This window comes from Raphanus sativus, chromosome 2 (genome assembly GCF_000801105.2).
Source record: "Raphanus sativus cultivar WK10039 chromosome 2, ASM80110v3, whole genome shotgun sequence".
Classification (NCBI taxonomy): Eukaryota; Viridiplantae; Streptophyta; class Magnoliopsida; order Brassicales; family Brassicaceae; genus Raphanus; species Raphanus sativus.
The window spans coordinates 30,831,573-30,852,794 of record NC_079512.1 but is presented as its reverse complement, the minus strand read 5'-3'; the positions used below and the strand labels follow the sequence as shown (position 1 = coordinate 30,852,794).

The 21,222-nt window shown below is 35.3% G+C and overlaps 3 protein-coding genes and 2 long non-coding RNA genes across 12 annotated transcripts; 1 reads left to right on the top strand and 4 right to left on the bottom strand.

Annotated features, from left to right (window-relative positions):
• Nucleotides 1–270: 270 nt before the first annotated feature.
• Nucleotides 271–901, bottom strand: LOC108841493 (uncharacterized). Its single transcript, XM_018614253.2, has one exon. The coding sequence runs from the start codon at nt 894–896 to the stop codon at nt 570–572; it is 327 nt and encodes a 108-aa protein (XP_018469755.1). The 5' UTR covers nt 897–901; the 3' UTR covers nt 271–569.
• A 1,662-nt stretch (nt 902–2,563) lies between these two features.
• Nucleotides 2,564–3,219, bottom strand: LOC108841432 (uncharacterized). The gene has a single exon (XM_018614190.2). The coding sequence runs from the start codon at nt 3,081–3,083 to the stop codon at nt 2,766–2,768; it is 318 nt and encodes a 105-aa protein (XP_018469692.1). The 5' UTR covers nt 3,084–3,219; the 3' UTR covers nt 2,564–2,765.
• A 3,421-nt stretch (nt 3,220–6,640) lies between these two features.
• Nucleotides 6,641–8,058, bottom strand: LOC130508009 (uncharacterized). The gene is made up of 3 exons (XR_008942666.1): nt 7,165–8,058; nt 6,912–7,079; nt 6,641–6,827 (listed from the first exon to the last, which is right to left on the bottom strand). It is a non-coding gene; the product is annotated as an uncharacterized LOC130508009 (long non-coding RNA).
• Nucleotides 8,059–9,967: 1,909 nt separating this feature from the next.
• Nucleotides 9,968–12,172, top strand: LOC108817068 (uncharacterized). 2 transcript variants are annotated; one of them, XR_001943949.2, is made up of 5 exons: nt 9,968–10,190; nt 10,461–10,810; nt 11,106–11,178; nt 11,263–11,647; nt 11,748–12,172. It is a non-coding gene; the product is annotated as an uncharacterized LOC108817068 (long non-coding RNA). The 2 variants fall into 2 exon arrangements; XR_008942665.1 differs by having other exon boundaries at nt 11,745–12,172.
• Nucleotides 10,750–20,832, bottom strand: LOC108817032 (uncharacterized protein At4g18490). 7 transcript variants are annotated; one of them, XR_001943948.2, is made up of 17 exons: nt 20,682–20,832; nt 20,048–20,143; nt 19,639–19,753; nt 19,297–19,470; nt 18,391–19,212; nt 18,088–18,261; nt 17,922–18,020; nt 17,730–17,819; nt 17,452–17,601; nt 17,042–17,387; nt 16,898–16,959; nt 16,774–16,813; nt 16,516–16,689; nt 16,320–16,430; nt 16,103–16,183; nt 15,946–15,995; nt 10,750–10,873 (listed from the first exon to the last, which is right to left on the bottom strand). XR_001943948.2 is itself a non-coding variant. In XM_018589623.2 (16 exons), the coding sequence occupies exons 2-15, from the start codon at nt 20,103–20,105 to the stop codon at nt 16,133–16,135; spliced, it is 2,466 nt and encodes an 821-aa protein (XP_018445125.1). In that variant the 5' UTR covers nt 20,106–20,143; nt 20,682–20,832; the 3' UTR covers nt 15,791–15,995; nt 16,103–16,132. The 7 variants fall into 7 exon arrangements, 4 of the variants coding, with proteins under 4 accessions (XP_018445125.1, XP_018445159.1, XP_018445151.1 ...); XR_001943946.2 differs by lacking the exon at nt 10,750–10,873 and adding an exon at nt 13,824–14,323; XR_001943947.2 differs by lacking the exon at nt 10,750–10,873 and adding an exon at nt 13,824–14,306.
• Between the last annotated feature and the right edge of the window lie 390 nt (nt 20,833–21,222).

The following is a 21,222-nucleotide window of genomic DNA, read 5'->3' as shown; positions in this document are numbered from 1 at the left end:
CCAGGTAAAATGTTCATGCCTAATCTGATTAAACCAGGCTCAATAATCTTGAGAATTCATGTTGCCGTTTTTGTTTTGAAGATTTTATCGAAAGTACTATTTATATTATTTTAAAGCCTAAAACAAGCGTTGACAAAAGGCTAAAAACAAGTAAATATCTCGTATAATAAAACTTTTGAAGAATAATAATTAGTTATTTTGAAAACCAAATTATTTATATAAAGTATTTGTTAATGACACGGTTATCACTTATTAGAAAGACAAGTTCGGTTCACTTCTCAGTTGGGTTAAATTTGCCTAAAAGATCAGATTACAGTTCATATGTATACAGTTCCATCTGTTGATTATACTGATGCTAGACATAAGATTATGCAAGTATCATAGGTATGGCGATACCAGTATACTCATAGAAATATATCTGCTGTCTTGTGGGTACATGAATGCTAATGTCTGACAGCCACATGGTATTAATATATACCCTTAATTTAAGAAAAGATACAACAGTCAAAAATGGAAGAAGATTTCAAGTTTCTAGATGATAGAAAGCAATTCCAAACAAAAGAAGAAAATCATCTAAATTTTTTACAAGAGAATGTAGAAGAAGAAGTAGCATCAGCCTTGAGACCGATATTAGATCGTCTCTTCATGCATTTGGGATCAACTGATAGAGTCGGGGAAGAGGGCAAGTGACGAATGAGAAATAAAGAGGACAATTGTGATGATGAGACAAATAAATTGGTGATGTCTTTAAGAGGTTGCCTTCTAGATCTTTTTCTTTTAATCCTGATTTGGGTTTTGTCTTTATCAATTGATGTAGAAGAATCCAGAGGCTTGATCATCATGAAGGGTGAGATATTCTCTTTGTTGTCGTTTTGAGGTTTTAGGAGAGCCGCCATTGATGTAGAACTAGAGAGAGAGAGAGAGAGAGAGAGAGAGAGAGAGAGAGAGAGAGAGAGAGAGAGAGAGAGAGAGAGAGAGAGAGAGAGAGAGAGAGAGAGAGAGAGAGAGAGATGGATGGAATTGAGAATAGAAGATGGAACTGTATATGAAGTGTTTGAATAGGAGGGACTTTGATCTGATATTTGAGATTTGTTTTTGTCGTTTTCATTTTTTTCTGGAGGGAGTTGAAGTTTTTGGTTCTAATTTTTTTTGAAACTTGAAAAAGGCTCTATGTTTTGTGGAGGGAACTCCTTGGTGAATAAACTAATTAGATTCTCTGTTACTACTTGGATGTTTGTTTACTAAAAGAAGTTTTGACTTCTGAATTGAAAGAGATCTCAAATCATTTCATTCCTAATTCTTTTTTTTGTCACTGACATTCCTAATTTCTTAGTACCAAAAGGAGTAGTTTTTTTCCGCGCCAGGTAGAGGAGGGAACCCACCAGGTTCAAAAGAGAAAATCAATTTACTATTGGGCCTTACCTCCGCTGTATATATATTTATTTGTCTACAATGCACGCCACCCGCTTGGGCCCTAGATACATCCATAAAATAAGTGTGTATTAACAGGGGTGAGAGTAGATGTCTAGAGTTAAAGTATTTGTAATTGGTTCCCTTGTGCAATTTTCCTATTCCATCCCTACCCTAGAAAAATTGATGCTTCATAAAAATATTTTATTATAAAGTTTTTTTTAACTTTTATTTCTAAAATATTTATTTCAAAAACTTAATAACTAAATAATTAACTTATTGAATAAAACTATTATAAATTTTTTAAATAAATATTATATATATATATATTTATATGTATATAACGAGTCAGATATCCATTTTTTAATATTAGTGTTTATGATTTAATCCATTTTAGGGAGAATGAATACTAATATTTGTTTCGATTGTAAGACTATGGAATTCCAGATATTTCATGTCGAATCAAAACTAATAATATAATCAAATTTTACAGATATTTCCTCACCCCTAACTTATCAAAACAAATTCATTTATCAATCTGTGTATCAGAATTGATAGTTCCCTTCACTTGTTTTAGACCCTAACGCAAACAGTTTTGCGGGATGATAACAAGATATATATTTTATTGATCAATGATCTGTAGTTCGTCATAAACTACAATGAAGTAATAAACAAAACCATTGAAACATAATTATATTAGTTGGTAATTTTGTTAGTACAGTAATTAGCCGTCAAACTTGCCTTCAAAACTGGCATTGAGTTAGATTAGATAGCTTGGAAGCAGTTGTTGGAACATCCCCCAAAACTTTACAAGTAGCAATGATCCTTGTTAACGTCTTTAACAATAAAATTGATCGAGTTGGTGCTTTGTTTTGTTAAGATGGCATCATCAGTCTTTGGCATCAGACATGCTTTTATATAGTGGTTATGACATCAGTACCATTGATGCATTTAGGCATTGATGAATGATGATAATCTCATCCATGCTGTTATAGGGTTTCTTATTATCATGTCGTTATTTCTTGAGAGCAGCAAGATTGTTCCAAGACTTTTATTTATAAGTCTATACCAACTCTAATCTTTTATTGGATTGGCTTAATATAGCAGTCATACTCATAGTCTCATTCGAACTGTTTTCGGTATGTTTGTCACTCCTCTTTGTTCCTTTAGAATTAGGAGTTTATGTCGGCCTAATATATCAATCGTAATCTCTTTGAACCTATAAGTAGTGCGATTGAACCAAAGTAGTACATGAATGCTAATGGCAGGGTATTGATAAAGACATATTTTTTTAAGTAATAGCAACCCATTCTCTAGAGGATTAAAAATCTATTCAAAGAAGAAGGAGAAGAAAATCATCTGAAATTTCTACAGGAGTAGGTAGAAGTGGCAGCCTTGAGAGCAACACCAGATTTTCTCTTCATGCATTTGGGAACGACTGATAGAGATGGCGAAGAGGGCATACGAAGATTCAGAAACGAAGAGGACAATGGTGATGATGAGACAAAGAGGTTAGTGATGTCTTGAAGGGGCTGTCTTGTATACCCTTTTCTTCTTAATCTGATTTTGGTTTTGTCTTTATCTTGAGGCCACTTGACAGAAACAGTGGCTATCTCTGAGAGGGAGACATTTTCTTTATTGTCGTTTTCAGGTATTAAATTCAGAGCTGCCATTAATGTAAAACTCGACAGGAAAGAGAGAAGATAAGAGAAGAGAGAGGGAGATGGAGTTGAGTATAGGTGGAACTGATGAAGTGAAGTGTGTAAAGTACAGTGTAAATAGGAGTGAAAGTGATGGATCTGAGATTTGTTTTCGAATTTTGTGGAGGGATTATTTTTGTTTTGAGAATGGTTATAAAAATTCTGACGCTCTGTGTAAAACTGTAATGGAGGGATCGTGGTAAAAAATTTTAGAAGATTCTCTATTTCTATTACGGGGTCGAAAATATATTTTTATATTTTACAAAGATAAGTTTTGATCTCAATTCATTTCATTATTACCTTAGTGTGTTTTTACGCGCCTATTTGGTTTAAAATGTGCGCCAGGAAGAATGCGGGAAGCAGCAGGTATTTGTTTGTAATATAAAATCAATTCTTAATTTGGGCCTAATAGGTTAATCGCTATTGAGTTTATATTAAGGCCCATTTATCTCTGAACTCTGTATATGTATGTATTCATGTGTACATCCAATCAAACCCATTTCATTTTGAAATGACCCTAACCAAATATTCCACTTTATCAGTCATCTAACTCGGTGTGTGAGTGTGATGTGATGACTGATGATGTTACCTTTCACGTATTTGGAAAGAAGACTCAAATAACAGAACCCATATTACCCGTTTCTAAATTCATCTCGATCAAGTTTTCTTAAGCTATATGGTAACTGCTTATTGTGTTTATTATATTATGTTCCAATACTCACCTTTTGTTTTCCGTTGTTTAACCAGCAAATGAGAAAGATGATCGAGTCCCTTGGACTAGTGTGACGTCAACGTTTCTGGACTTTCGACCATAAGGTGTTGAACCTATACGCAGGTCAAGAAATGATTAAGTGCTGTTCGTTTGGTCGCCGCAGGTCCCGGCGTCGGTGTCAGCGTCTATTCGTGCGGTTAATTCTTGTTCGTTTAGTTGACGCAAGTAGCTGCATCTGACGCCGCGTCTAGACGCCGCGTCCGTGCGTCGATCGCCGAAAAAACCTGCGTCGGCGTCAAAACTTTAGCGTCTGAAGTATGTTTTTACACTTTTACCCTTATTATATTTGATTATTTACAAAAAAAACTAACCCTAAATCTCTATTGACGCTGTTTGACGCTCCACTTTGACGCAGCCTTCTCCATCTCTCTCTGTCGTCTCAGCCTCTCCATTGCAGCTCTTCTCACAGTCTCGCCATAGCTCTCTTTTCTCAGCCTCTCTCCATCTCTCTCCGTCGATCTCTCTTGTCTCAGCTTCTCCATCACTCTCCGTAGATCTATCTCGTCTCAGCCTCTCTCTCTCTCTCGACGTTCCTCTCAAGTTCAGACCCCTCAGGCTCTCACTCTCTCGACGATGCTCAGACTATCTCAAGCTCTCGACGACCATCTTACACACTCTCTCAAGGTCATCACTCTCAAGGTCATCACCTCTCTTTGAGCTTCGACCAAACCCATATCGAGCTTTCTCTTCTCCTCCACAGACACGCCTCTCGAGCTCCCTCGTCTCCTCCACAGACGACGCCGTACAGGTTAAAGTCTTGAGCTTGTTTTTTCATTGTTGTTGTCAGATTCAAATTACATTGGATCGTTGTGTTTTATGCTGCTGTGTGTTAATGATGACTCTCATGTTTCTTTTAGTTTATACACTTTGGTTAGAGAGACAGCTTGTGCACTTTACTTTTGTAATGACACTTTGGTTTGTATGTAATCAGATGATTTTTTTTTAATTCAGGTTTGAGATTCTTGCTGTTTATTAATTGTTGTCAATGATGTTTTCAGGTCAACAACACAGATGCTGATGCTCTAGTGTATGCTTGTAACCAGGACGTTGACAAGGTATATTCTTTGCTTTATTGATAAAAGAAGCTTGTTTCTTGTAACATAGGTTTCTCTGTTTGGTAAACGTTTGGTAAAAGGTGTGTAGTTGTGCTCTTTTTTCTGTTGACATTTGTTGTTTTGTTCTTCAAAAGTATGTGTCTTTGAGATGGGTTTGTGTCTGATGTTGATGCTTTACTGATGGGTTTCTCTTGTTTGGTGTTTGCAGGTCTCAAGCTCTCCCAAGCTTCTCTCACTCAAGCTCTCCCAAGCTTCTCTCACTCAAGCTCTCCCAAGCTTCTCTCACTCAAGCTCTGTCAAGCTTCTCTCACTCAAGCTTCTCTCATTCATATCTCAAAGGTGATATTACTTTTCTTCTTTGGTTTATGGTTGTGCTTGATGCTAGTGATGAATTAAAAGGTGTGTAGTTGTGTTCTTTTTTTTAGCTAAGAGAATAGAGAAAGAGAAAACACGTTTGTGTAGTATAATATATAATAATCTGATCTGTAATTTTGTTGACCGAGGGTTTTTTGAGCAATGATGAAACCAAGAGATGCAAGTATAATGTATGCATTAAACCTCAGCATGTATATGTCGTAAAACAATGTCCTGGTGAAACTCATATTTGTTGGTGGAGAGAATGCAAACAGAATGGATATCGTTTGACTGATTTAAATAGAACCAGTTTCAAAACTGGATTTTTTTTTTTGTTCAGTTTTATGCATAAAGGACAGATGATAAAGACAAAGAGTAATTAGTAAAACAACTTGTAATTTTCCTTTTAGATTTTTACTCGCCATGTATGAGAGTTCTCTAGTAATTTATAAAAGATAACTCTAGTAATGGAGGCTTTGCGTGATAACATCACAAACGGATTTGGTAGAGGTCGTTTACCATATTAAATCATGTTTAAGTTAATGATTTTTTTTTAAGACTTGTTGTAATATTTGTTTTATCAACCAACTTAATTTCATGTTTCTTTTATCTATAAAACATATTTGCCTTATTTGTTTGAAGTGATAATTTTGAAAATTAAATGTATGATTTTATCATATTTACTTCAGTATAATTTTTTAATATGATTGATTATGATTATAAAGTAATTTGATGTATTATTTTTATTTTTATTTAGCTTATGATTTATGACATCAAATATTTTTATATTTGACCAAAAATTTATTACCAATTAAACATAATATTCTTATGGATGTAAATATATTTAAACTACATTTTATTTATTTAAAATACAATTTTACAAATTTTAAAAAATAAAATATGAATAAATGAAAATAGTCGCAGCGTCAACCAAACGAACAAACCAAAACAGCGTCATGCGTCGGCGTCTTGCGGCTGCGTCAATTTCCTGTGTCTTCGAAACGAACAACAATCGGCGTCAGCGTCGGCGTCGGCGTCAGCGTCGGCGACAACCAAACGAACATCAGATAAACGAGTTTGACGCAGCCGCTGACGCTGACGCCGATGCTGACGCTGACGCTGAAACCGGCGGCAACCAAACGAACAGGGCCTAACCTGAGTTTACTTGAGCCTCTTTAGATAATATCTAGCGATATAGTTTCTAAGAAAAGAAAGGATCAAGATTATTACCTCGTAAAGCAACAGTTGTTTGAGTGTTCATCATGTCTCCCCTAAACTCAACTTAGCAGCGAAATTCTGGACCATACGAATGTTTCTGATTATTAAGGGAAAACACACACACAAAAGAGTCTATATGCTTTAACCTATGGATAGATAAAATCTAACAAATGCCATTAAAATAAAAAAGAACTGATAAAAGGATATTTTGTCTTCATGTAAAGGATGGTTGAGCATCAGTAGCTTATTGTTGTTTACTACAGCACGGACAAGCAACTCTTTCGCTTCCTCATGTTTCTTCCTCAGAATGTTGCAGATCTGCATATAGAACCAAAAAAAAAGGCATAACTATACAGTTTAGTTATAACGAGAGAGGCTCTGTTTATATTTATAGGAACTTACGTTGTCGAGTTCTTTTGTATATGATTCAGCTTTCTCAATGTTTTCATCATATTCCGTGATCGGGATTTCCAGATTTGCCATGTTCATGAGTTGGGGCTTAGCCCGGGGGCTTTCCTTGACAAGCTGCTTGGTTGTATTATTATCTAGTCTACTCGCTTGGCTTGACACCTGGAAAAATCAATTGTGTTGCAAATGTTTTAACACAGAAAGTTGTCCTTATAATAATAGCTAAAGATTAGTTGGTATGTCTAACCTTTACTTGCCCAACTGTGCGTGTTAGCTCCTCAACGTTCCTGTGCAAACTCAGCCGTAATGTATATAAGAATATAGAACTAATGAAGCAAACGTGTATATATATGTAGATAAATTGTTTAGATAACCAAAATTAGAACCTGTTTTCTCTTGGAGACATGGAAAAGCGTTTAAGTTGTGGCAACAATGATCTGTCGGCATTCTGTGAAACACAAAACGTTTATTCGAGCTAACAAAGTGCGCATATGAAATAAGAACATAAGAAGATGTGAGTTGAAGTATAAACCTCGTCGGGAGCTTTCCGCTTTAAAGAAGGTGGGCAGAATCTGTGGTTTGTCTCTGGGAGTCAAATGATGAATCTCAGAGATCTTTTTAACTGGTGCTTCGGTATTTTCATCCTTGTTTATGGAGGAGCGAACATCTGGTTGCACTAAGAAACTAGGTTGGTCTTTGTTTCCTCCAATGTTCTTATACTGCAGGAGTTGTGTTTTGTCTCTGGGAGCCAAATGATGCATCTCATAGTTCTTTCTAACAGGTGACTCGGTATGTTTCTCATTTCTTGGGGAAGATATAACTTCTGGTTGCAATGCAGAGCTGGGTTGATCTTTATTTCCTCCTATGTTCCTATACTGCAGGACTTGTGTTTTGTCTCTGGGAGCCAAGTGATGTATCTCAGAGCTCTTTCTAATTGGTGCCTCGGTATTTCTCTCGTAGCTTGTGGAAGGGTTAACTTGTGGTTGCACTGCAGAACTGGGTTGGTCTTTGTTTGCTCCAATATGGCCCTATATAATGGAAGATATTAGGGAATATATTATCGCAAGATTCCATACCAGAAACTGTTGTATGTTTTTTAGTACCATATCCATTATCCACCAGTTTCCTCTGAATATGTTCTAATATAATTCCAACCATCATCGATCACTTAGGTTGGAGTGTTTGTGAACCCATAGGAGAAACTCAGGTCCACCCCCCACCATTTTAATGTATCATTTTAATATTTTTGTACTCTTTTCGTTTCAGAGGTGTGCAAAAAATTCTATTATGACAGTAAGAGCAACATTTGTGGCAAAATCTTTGAGAGCTCATCACTAATGACACGTGTTAAGAGTGTCGAGAATATCTTCATGAAAAAAATCTATTATGGCAGTAAGAGCAACATTAAATAACATCAGTGCCTATGAGGCTGATTCTTTTGGTATGTCAATTTCAGCGCATATCCATATACAACCAGTACAAGTTGGAGAACCAATGGCTAAGTAGAACAAAATATACTCTTTCGATTTTTATAAAGCTTAAACAAGCACTTTAAGATACGAATTATGTATACAATTTGTGACGCAACAAGTAAATGAAACTCTTAGTGTGGTACACTATGGTAGACCGGTTGTGTGGTCCATAAATAATTGATAACCAATAAAAAAGTTAGAAAACATACAAAAAGTGCCACGTACATGATGCTCAAATACAGGAAAATACAAATAATTTTTTTGACCATGTCCACAACTTCAAGCAACTGACATATGAAATTAAATTCGATGTAACCTCATTCTTCTAACCGGTTGTGGTTTCACCATATCAATTTGTCGCTTGTTACATCTGTTCATTAACATGCAATGAAAAATGCTTATACGTTGAGGTAGACCATCTTATTAGTTATTTTTATTGTTAAGTTATGATCATTGGTCATATTTATGGATGTATCACACATGTACGTGTTATATGTATATCGATATGCAAAAATGTATATAAACATTAATGAGACAATAATATTGAAAGTTTTGAGTGACAAAAGAAAATTACTATATATGTAAGAGAAAAAAAGAAACAAAGGGATAGCCGTTGCTTTCTCATGTCAGTCTTTCTTCAAGTCTCTCCATGTAGCTTTTGGGATCAAGCAATCGATCTCTCAGCAGATTTTGTGTCATTAACACTCAAGTCTCTCCATATGGAAACAGCACGCTCTTTATCTCTAAAAGGCTCTCTCTCTCTCTTTAAACCCTAGCTCACTCTTTTCTTAGCTATTCTCTCTTTACTCTCCAAACTGTTGTTATCCTCTCTTTCTCTTCCTCTCTTTTCTCTCTTTTCTACCTAGTTGTTTTCTCTCTTCACCAGTTGTTTTCTCTCTCTTCCTCTCTTTCTTCGGAATGAATCGAGTGGTCAAGAGTGTTTTAGACCTTCTAGAGAGTTTTCTAGGGCTTCTTTTCTACCCCTTGGGCTGGGCGATAGACAAGCCAGTGGCTCTATTAGTCATAAGCTCCGTGTCACTCGTTGTGAGTTTGACATGCGGTGTGATAATGGTGATGATGGCTCCTAAACGGAAAGAGTTTACGGTGATCATTTTGTTGGCTGTAGCCGGTCCATATATCGCTCTTATCCTTGCATTCCATTGTTTCAGAGAGTTTATAATGACCGCTATCCAGACGGGACGACAGATGTACCCCAATACCATCTTGCTCCTACGTTGATTATGTATTTGGTGGGTGGCAATAGGCTTGGTGGGTCTATCTTCCATGGTAGAAAAGAGGGCGCAGGATGTATGGCATCCATTGGGCGTTTTATTTTTTCTTGCTTGGTACATCCATTTAAGTTCAACCATTAAGTATGTATTTCGTCGAGATGATCTCTTTGCTGCATGTGATGCCATTCTAAATATAAGCTTAACTATGTTTTTGGCGAGAAGGGACGCTTGTTTTTACAATTGGGTTTGTCATTTTAATTTTTAAAGCGAAGTCCATTATTGGGCCTGGGTCGGGTCAGGGAGATGGACCGCTTGTTCACATTGAGGAGGATAATGGGCTGGATGAGTTTGTTGAGGAAGATGACGAGGAAGATGACGTGGAAGAAGAGGTTGAAGAGGAAGACGAGGGAGAACTGAACGCGGCGCCGGTTCAGGGGGGAGATCTGGGCCATGTTGTTATCGACATAGAAGAGGATGACATGGCTGCGCCGGTTCAGGTTCCGGGAGTTTTGGAGATAGAGGAGTTTGAGGAGGAGTTTGAGGAGTAATCGCTGCTGTTGTCTAGAGATGTAGGGTTTGTTTTTTATGATATTTAGAATTTCGTGAGAAATGTTATCTCTTCTTGTGTTCGATAATATTATCGAAACTAATGTAGTGATTCTGAACTGTTTGCAATACATTTCTTTCAACTCAATAGCTCTCGATGCTCTTGCTCAGCGTATACACCATTTTTGCATTTACCATTTTCAAAAGTTAATGACTTCAGCATCCTTAATAAGCAGGAAAATTTTGTGAATGAACCCTTTTATTGAAGCTTAATGTGGTTTTCTCCCCCTTAGATTTACGATGAGATGGCTTTACCAAATGGGGTTCTGACACTTGAACCAAAAGGAGGTCAATGCTATCACAACGTGTATGTATGTGCCGCTTGAACATCTAAGTGTGTGTTTCTGGTCTAGAATCTGATGTTGGTTTTGGATCATCGAAGAAATTCTTCTCAGCGTCTGTTCCTGGTTCCCGAATTGTGTCTCGGGTAACTTCACCAATATCAAGACGCCTAAGCCCACCAGCTCGCTCAACAACGCCAACTCCCACTCTTTCAGGATTAACTACACCCAAAATTGTCGTGGATGATACCAAGAGAACCAATGATAACATAAGCCAGGAGGTGGTTATGCTAAGATCTCAAGTAAGCTGCTTCGCACTCTTTAGTTCTGGGTTCTTGTTCCACAATTCTTCACGCCACGCTTTCCTGTGTTACACATAGGAAGAAACATAGTGAGATCATGCAACTTTGTTTGACGATTGTCCAGCTGATTTTCTGGTTCATAACGATTATCTCTGCATTTTAGTCGTTAGGGAATTGATCTGCTGCGTATGGAACTAGGAAGTATCGTTTTATTTACTTAATCACTTGTGTGCCTAGATGAACCAAACAGTTGGTGAATCATGCTCCTCAAATCTCTAGTAAATGATTATCACAGGTTGAAAATCTTACACGGAAACAGCGAGAGATGCAAGGCAGCGAAAGATGTGATAAAATCACTTACAGCTCAGGTAAATTTTTCCTCTGTGCTATTTAAATGAATGCAAAAAGTGCTGCTATGCAACTTACTGATTGTTTACAATGTAACCATGCAGTTGAAAGACATGGCTGAAAGATTACATGTTGGATCATCTCGGACTATCAAGCCTCCTTCTCTTAATTCGGTTGGTTCCTGTCCTGAACACATTGTCCCTTCTTCTAACACATTTAACCGTCCAAACAGCCGAGAAACTGATACTGACGGCCCAAGCACCGTCCCAATGTTTTGTAACGAGACCAGCACGCCTGTCTTTGATGATGCGAGTTACCGACAGCAAGCGAATCATGCTGCTGAATCGATAAATAGAACCAGCACTCGAGCAAAAGAAAGTGATCCCCCCGTAATGAAAATGAGTGGGTTGAACAAGATGAGCCCGGTGTGTACATCACTCTCACAGCCTTACCGGGAGGGGCAAGGGATCTCAAACGCGTCCGTTTCAGGTAGAATTCTTCTTTTTTTTTTTTTTTGATTTTGAGGCTTAGTTTGAATGTTTAGTGATGAAACGAAACACATAAACTGAGAGGATGATTGTGATAGCAGCCGAAAGCGGTTTAGTGAGAAGCAAGCAGAAGAGTGGTGGGCAGAGAACAGAGGACGAGTTTACGAACAATACAATGTACGGATAGTCGTTGACAAATCAAGCGTGGGTGTAGGAAGTGAAGACTTGGCTCATTAAATTCTTTGCTTTATCCCGGGTTTTCATAGGTTTATTGGGGCTTATAACAAAACACAAGAGAGAGCCAGAGAGATTAGGAGTGTTTTTACATCTTCATTCATTATAGTTTGGGTGTTCTTCTCTTGTAAATTCTTCTGTAAATTCTCTAAACATCCGCTGTCTGTCTCTATAAATGCTATTAATTGATGTTGAAGTTGAAGCAGTACTAATGGGTTGGAGCAGATTGTGAAGCAAACAAGGAGGGTGTGTATAAGAGAAAACAACACATTATGTAGTGATTGGAATTACATTTTAGCCTGTTAGCTATTAATACGTGACTTTTTTTGTTTGATATCACTAGTACATTTGCATGTTTTGGTCAACAACTAAAACAGTTTACATATCTGATATTCAAAGTACATATTAGATATGAGAAACTCACCAAAATCAAACAATAATGACCAACCATATAGAATTAGAATATACACAGAGAACGTAGGTCTAATGTAGTATACGACAAAATCCATCGTACAAAATACGCCAGACCGACTTATCAAACCCAAATACCACACTCCTTACGAGCCAACAAAAAAATAAACTCCAGCTGACCCCCAAATATGAGCTAAACATCTTTAAAAACAAAGACAATTCTAATCCAATTCTACAAAATATATACAACCACCAAGAGAAGCAAAATAAAACATACCACCACGGCCGTCCTAAATTATAATAATCCAATTCTTCTCAAAAGAAATCTATATTATTATTTGCGAAGTGATTTTTCGCAACGAAAGTCTCACGTTAAAAGTTAGACTGGTTAATATCGTTTATACCCTTAACGAATAAACATATAAATTATCCATAAATAAAAACGAATTTTAATTTTATGATTAGGTAACTGATTAAAATTAATAATGGTAAGAATTATCCAAAATTTAAAAATATATTTTAAAATAAAAAATTAGAGTGATTAATATTGTTTATATCCTTAATGGAAAAATATATGAATTACCTACAAATTAAAAATAAATTTTTATTACATAAGTAAATAAAATTATTAATAATGATAGAATTATCCAAAATCTACAAATATATTGTAAAATAAAAAATTTAGAATGGTCAATATCATTTATATTCCTAATGAATAAAACATAAAATAACCACAAGATAAAAATGATTTTTTTTGAATTAGATAAATTATTAAAATTAATATTAATAATAATTATCCAAAATCTAAAATATATATTAAAATAAAACTAACTTATATTAATCATATTATTTTGTGATTTTTTCGCAACGAAAGTCTCACGTTAAAAGTAGATTGGTTAATATCGTTTATACCCTTAACGAATAAACATATAAATTATCCATAAATAAAAACGAATTTTAATTTTATGATTAGGTAACTGATTAAAATTAATAATGGTAAGAATTATCCAAAATTTAAAAATATATTTTAAATAAAAAATTAGAGTGATTAATATTGTTTATATCCTTAATGGATAAATATATGAATTACCTACAAATTAAAAATTTTTTTTTTTATTACATAAGTAAATAAAATTATTAATAATGATAAGAATTATCCAAAATCTACAAAATATATTGTAAAATAAAAAATTTAGAATGGTCAATATCATTTATATTCCTAATGAATAAAACATAAAATAACCACAAGATAAAAATGATTTTTTTTTAATTAGATAAATTATTAAAATTAATATTAATAATAATTATCCAAAATCTAAAAATATATATTAAAATAAAACTAACTTATATTAATCATATTATTTTAATAAAATATATATTATTTTTATTTCAATCTAACAATAAATATATTGATCCAACTATTACTTTTTGTAAGTAATTTTTTTTATTGTTTATGTTTAAATAGTATATATGAGCAAAATATATGTAATGGAAAATATAAATAATGGAAAAGAAATAGAAAATATGAGCAAAATATAAGTAAATATAAATATACAAAAAATGATAAAAAGTATAAGATTTCAAAATCAGAAATATATTTAATCTGTTAGTGCGGTAGAAAAGCCAGTGGCTCTATTAGTCATAAGCTCTGTGTCACTCGTTGTGAGTTTGACATGCGGTGTGATAATGGTAATGATGGCTCCTAAACGAAAAGAGTTACGGTGATCATTTTGTTGGCTGTAGCCGGTCCATATATCGCTCTTACCCTTGCATTCTATTGTTTCATAGAGTTTATAATGACCGCTATCCAGACGGGACGACAGGTGTACCCCAATACCATCTTGCTCCTACGTTGTTTATGTATTTGGTGGGTGGCAATAGGCTTGGTGGGTCTATCTTCCATGGTAGAAAAGACGGCGCAGCATGTATGGCATCCATTGGGCATTTTATTTTTTCTTGCTTGGTACATCCATTTAAGTTCAACCATTATGTATTTCGTCGAAATGATCTCTTTGCTGCATGTGATGACATTCTAGATTAAAACAAAAAATTAGCGACTCGGCTTAATATTAATCATTACTTATTGTATAATTGAAAGAAAAATGATGATTATACCATAAGAACGAAAGTCTAAAATCAAAAGGATATTTCTTTATTAAAAAATACTATATTTATATCAAATGATTATGTCTTTTTTTTGTTTTTTTATAATAAAATACAAAAACATTATTTGCAGTAATTCTTGTGTTCTTTTCAAGTCAAGTAAGTAAAAAACAAAATAGTTAAATTATCTAATAACTAAAAAATATTTGAAAAGACAAAATAAAATAAACTACAAAAAATTTAGAATACTCTAAAATATCTTAATATACATATATATATATATAACATAAACATAGATATATTTAACCAATTGGATATTTTCAGAAGTTAGTTTGATTCAGTTTATACTCCAATCCTAAAGTGTTTAACTCTTAAGTTCCATTCTAATACTTTGTATAGTATTTCAAATGAAATTTTGATTTTTTTTTCAGTTTGGATTAAGGTTTGGACGACTTTAGTTTGGAGTAAAAACTCTCAGACCTAGCACTCAGATTGCGTCCATCCCTACCAATTAGAACAATTATCTCTTAAAGCTGTAACTATTCTCTACAATCTATAATCGATCGGCTACCTGGCTAAATCAGTCTAGTAATCTTGAGAAAATTCATGTTGGCGCTTTTATATAAAGGGTTACAACTTAAAACAAGCGTTGACTAAAAGGGCTAATAAGAATAAATGACTCCTACTAAAATACTATTGAATAATAATACCATTTTCAAAAAACAAATTTAATTCTCAAATATATATTTTATTATCTACTGAAAATGTTTTTTTTTGATAAAATCTACTGAAAATGTTTATGGTACAGTTATCACTTATCAGAAAAACAACTTTGGTTCATCTCTCAGTTGGGTGTAAATAGGAGTGTAGGTGATGGATCTGAGATTTGTTTTCGAATTTTGTGGAGGGATTATTTTTGTTTTGGGAATGGTTTTAAATTTCTGACGCTCTGTGTAATGGAGGGATCGTGGTGAAATTTTTAGAAGATTCTTATTTCTATTTCGGGTCGAATTTTATATATATATATATATATATATATATTACAATTTACAAAGATTGTTTTGATCTCAAATCTTTCATTATTTATTACCTTAGTGTTTTTTACGCGCCTATTTGGATTAGAATGTGCGCCAAATAGAATGCGGGAAGCAGCCGGTATGTGTTTAAAAAAAACCAATTCTTAAGTTGGGCCCAATAGGTTAATTTTTATTGTGTTTATCTGCCCCATATATCTCTAGACTGCGAATGTATGTATTCATGTGTGTATACAAAGTTCAAACCCATTTCATTTTGAAATGACCCTAACTAAATATTCAACTTATCAATTATCTAACTCGGTGTGTGAATGTGATGCTTGATGATGTTACCTTTCACGTATTTTGAAAGAAGACTCAAGTAACAAAACCCACATTACCCGTTTCTCAACTCATCTGGATCAAGTTTTCTTAAGCTATATGGTAGTTGTTTATTGTGTTTATATATTCTGTTTCAACATTCACATTTTCTTTTTCTTTATTTAACCAGCAAAATGAGAAAGATGATCGAGTTAACCTTGGACCAGTGGGACGTCAATCTGGACTTTTGACCATAAGGTGTTGAACCTATAAGCAAGTCAAGGAATGATTAACTGGAGTTTATTTGAGCCTCTTTTAGATAACATATGGCCATATAGTTTCTGAGAAAAGAAAAGATCAAGCAAGACTCATACCTCTTAAAGCAACAGTTGTTTGAGTGTTCATCATGTCTCCCCTAAACTCAACTTAGCTGCGAAATTCTGGACCATACGAATGTTTCTGATCATTAAGGGCAAACACACACATAAAGGAGTCTATATGCTATAACCTATAGATAGCCAAAATCTAACAATGCCATTCCAAAAGAAAAACAATGCCATTAAAAGAAGAAAAAAACTAATAAAAGGATATCTTGGCTTCATGTAAAGGATGGTTGAGCATCAGTAGCTTATTGTTGTTTACTACAGCACGGACAAGCAACTCTTTCGCTTCCTCATGTTTCTTCTTCAGAATGTTGCAGATCTGCATCATAAACAAACAAAAAAAAGCATAACTGTACGGTTTAGTTATACCGAGTGAGGCTTTGTTTATATTTATAGGGACTTACGTTGTCGAGTTCTTTTGTATATGATTCAGCTTTCTCAATGTTTTCATCATACTCCGTGATTGGGATTTCCAGATTTGCCATGTTCATGAACTGGGGCTGAGATTTAGTCCGGGGGCTTTCTTTGACAAGGTGCTTGGTTGTATTGTTTTCTAGTCTACTCGCTTGGCATGACACCTGAAAAATCAATTGTCTTACAAATATTTTAACACAGAAGGTTGTCCTTATTGTGATAGCTAAAGATTAGATGCTATATCTAACCTTTACTTGCCCAACTATGTGTGTTAGCTCCTCAACGTTCCTATGCAATCTCAGTCGTAGTATAAGAATTTAAAACTAATGAAGCAAACGTATATATATGGTTTAGATAACCAAAACTAGAAACCTGTTTCCTCTTGGAGACATGGAAAAGCGTTTAAGTTGTGGCATCAATGATCTATCCGCATCCTGTGGAAACACAAAACGTTTCGAGCTAACAAAGTGCGCATATGAAATAAGAACGTAAGAAAACGTGAGTTGAAGTATAAACCTCATCGAGAGCCTTCCGCTTTAAAGAAGGTGGGCAGTGCAAACTTTTTATTTTTTCTTTGGGAGCCAAATGATGAATCTCAGAGATCTTTTTAACCGGTGCTCCGGTATTTCTATCCTTGCTTATGGAAGAGCGAACTTCTTCTGGTTGCACTACAGAACTGGAATGGTCTTTGTTTCCTGCAATGTTCCTATACTGCAGGACTTGTGTTTTGTTTCTGGGAGCCAAATGGTGAATCTCGGAGCTCTTTCTAATTGGTGCCTCGGTACTTCTCTCAGTGCTTGTAGAAGGGTTAACTTGTGGTTGCACCGCAGAATTTGGTTTGTCTTTGTTTACTCCAATGGCCCTATAATGGACGAGATTAGGGAATATATTACCATACCAGAAACTGTTGTATGTTCTTTTCGTACCTTTGAGTTGCTGCACGCAGATCAGACATAATATTTCCAAGTTTAGGCCTTTCAAGAGATACCATTTTGGACTTCTGCAAAGATTCGCCTCCAGAGCTCAAGTGTTTGTTTAGCTTCTCAGTCAAGCTAGAAGCATCGGGTTTTGAGCTACTACGAAATCAAAAAAACAAGGAAGCTTAATGCATAACATTCAGATAAAACCTCCTAAACAGTGAGGGAATACCTGTTTAGTAAATGGAGAGCGTGGCAAATAAGTAAGTTATAATGGTTTATCTGACCTTATATTTCCCTGTAAGTTGGACTTCTCTCTGGTTGCATTTTCTAGCAGCTTTAAGTGGTCCTTCTGGATTATCTTTTCATGGGAACTACTGGTAAAAGTAATCGAAATTGTCACCTAGCTTCTATACATCATCTTGAAAGAAAGAGAGAAACATGATTTTACGATTGAGAAAAAAAGGACACAACATTACCTGGTAGCATTCACATTTGCTGTTTTGGAATCCGTTTTGGGAAGCTCAATTGGAGCTGTTCTAGTTTTGGATCCAGGTAAAGCATCTTCAGTATCGTGTCTACATGTTGAAGAGGAAAGAAATAGTGAAAAACAGTTACACAAACAAAGAAGAAAAGAAGTACTACCTTTTATCATTTGTAGGGTTTAAGTTCGACCCAATCCTTTCACGGGTAACTGGCCGAATCTCTGTTTGAGTTGGAGACTCAAGCACATGTGATTGTGGTTTTTCTATCTTCTTAAAAAGCATGGATCTGATATGTCCTGAGTCTTTGTGTTGCATGGTCTCCAAATTACTGAGCCTGGGCACGGTGCACTCAGTAACAGAGTAGAGCAGTTAGACATTTTATTCCAGTATCCAAGTTTAGCTAGAAAAATGATAAAACTACCATAGATTTTCGGAGAATAATATTAGTTTTGGTTTCTCTAACCTGTCTGATGGAGCCTGTGGTAGCTTTGAACTCGAATGTTGTACCTGGGCAGTTTGGCCTAGTTGAGAGGCTGATGGTACTTTTCCTGCGAGAGTTGTTTGAGAATGACCGGCATCTGGAACACATAATGTTCTTCTAGTGTGTTCCTGTATTTCTGTCAGAGTCTCTGTATCCATCTCTTCTTGTTGATGTTTGATCTTGTCCAAACATGACAGCGATGAGATGTTTGATTTTGAGGCGGAAATCATTTTGTTGTTGGCATTCTCTTCTGTATCTCTAGGAGAATCTTCCTTCGTGCCAGACCTGCAGATTTCATGGCTTCCTGGACTGGTTTCTCTGCTTGCTGCAGTATGTGCAGTCTCAGAAGAATGTAATGGCGAGGGTGCTGCTGTCTCATTTGAAAGACATGGTTTATTATTTTCTTCAACCTTTGAATATGAAGTCCTCAAAGGTGAAATGTTGGCATGCTGAGGTTGTGCAGGCATTTCATGAACTCGTGAGGTTCTCATCCTTAGACGTTGAGGTGAATCCACCTCCTCAAAAATTTCCTTGCTCTCGAGTGTAGCTTGCTTCGAGTGTGTGCTGCTCATACTATCTACAGCCTTGGAACTTTGGTTTTCTTTTGCAGCTGAAGCATTTGCCTTGACATCTGTATTTTCCCGGGAGACAGCTTGTCTGGTTGTTGGTAAGTCAGGACCGAAGTCCAAAGAGTCAGACTTATCGAAAACTTTCGAAGTAGTAAATTCTTCGAAATCCATGGATTTGGTCGTAGTCTCGTTTCCCTTCTTCGGTGGGCTTGAATCAAGATCCAAGTCACCTAACCTGTTTGCAGAAAATCATAATGCTAAGTTACTTCAAGTTGACTTGGATGATTCTGAAAAGAAAATAATTCTAATGGATTCATACGCGTCAAAATCACAAGCGAAGTCAAACGGATTCTTTTTCTGTTTCAGATCTCCACTATCATCAGAGTTTTGTTTTGTTTTTGTGGTTTTCTTGGCCGGGCTTGAGAAATCAAACTCTGACATGTCCATTTTGAATGATGATCCAAAATCTCCACCCAGGTCGAAACTCATATCCCTGAGAAGGAGACAAAAAAAACAGAATTATATGAGACACTAGGCCTTGTTAACAAGAAACATCATCATAAAAAGTAATCCATAATAAAAGAGAAAATTTTCCATTAGTGAGCCACATTAGCTTAGGCGTATACATGGTCTAAGAAGCATATGGTATATGTACACTCACAGCTTGAAAGCATTCTTAGTCTTATCTTTATTTGCTGGTGAACCATATCCAAAATCCATTGGATCATCATCTGTCATCGACTTAAAGTTCCATGTATCCTTTTCCATGTCTTCGTCTGCAGGTAACCATTGAGATTTTAGATAACAATGGGGACAACTTAAGACTTCAATCTATGTCAAAAAAAAGTCCACAGCTGGTAAAAAAGTTAAGGAATAGAACAATGATGACGATAATGAAGATTGAAAGATAGCATGCATGGTCTTCTTGATGTAGAGCTCGTAACATCAATTTATCAAAAAAGTCTAGTTGAGCATTCCTTCTCTTAAATGGAACTTTTGCCGCAAGCAGCTTGAAGGCATTCAATAACGTTTAGATCACTGAAACCAGCTCTTGAAAACTTGAACCTTACCAAACATTAGATCTTTCTCCTTAGCTCCTTTAGAACTTTTTTCAGTAGGTGCAGACATGGCAAAATCTGTTCAGTACTACTCCTCCTGACAATTTACTGCAAAGAAAACAAGCTACAATGATTAACATTCTAAGCACTCACTTACGAAAACACTTATCTGTTATGTTATGATCAGCACAAGGCAACCAACAACAAAAAAAATCAAGTTACGCCACAGATCCTAAGTTTTAATAACACTATAACACTCTTCTAATAGCCTATATGTAAGATTAGCCAGTAAGTGTGAGAGAGAGTGAGGTGGAGAGTGTTCTACAGGGCACGTAGCAGATCAAAACGATGTGATTATCTGCGCTAATTACGAGATTCGACACTAATTAAGCACAAAAATCCAGACGACTCGTAGATTCTAGGCATGAAGAAGCCACTCGAGACCATTTTCAGGTAAAATACATAAGTTTTTCACACTGATCGAACATTCTGACTCCAATCTACGCATAACCGATATCTAGAACAGATTTAATATGTTAAACCGATTACGATCGTCAAATCGTCGAGCCTTAACAAATCGAAGCTAGAACGACGCAATTACGGTGAGATTCTACTGAAACGACGAGCAGCGAAAGTAAACTATTACCGATTAAATCGTTCTATAGTAGACCGTAACGGCTAACGTTCAACGGCACCGGAGAGCCAATCGCCGACGGAGCTCAGACTCAGAGGGAAGATTTGAAAATCGCTGGGCTGCGAACGATTTTTGGTTATGAATCGTGTTTTCAAATTAAGAGGTAAACTCTGACCAAAAGAATAAAAAAAATAAAAAAAATTAAGAGGTAAACTTGAGTTCGTTAAGACTTGGGCCAAACATCTGGGCCTCCTTGTACATATATAAATATCACACTTATTTTTCGCGCTGCTTTTCAATAATTTATTTATTTATTTTATCTATTCTTCTTTATTTTTTTTTACAACATTATCTAACTTTCTTTATTTATTTTGTTTGTTTATATTTTTAATTGATCAAAATATCTACACCGAAATCCAACTATTGTAATTTTAAAAGAAAACAATTTCGATAATTAATTGGGTATTAGTATTATAATTTTTAATAAGACCTAAAACATCCACACTGAAAAGTAATAAATTAACTTATTATTACAAATTATTTATATCCAAAA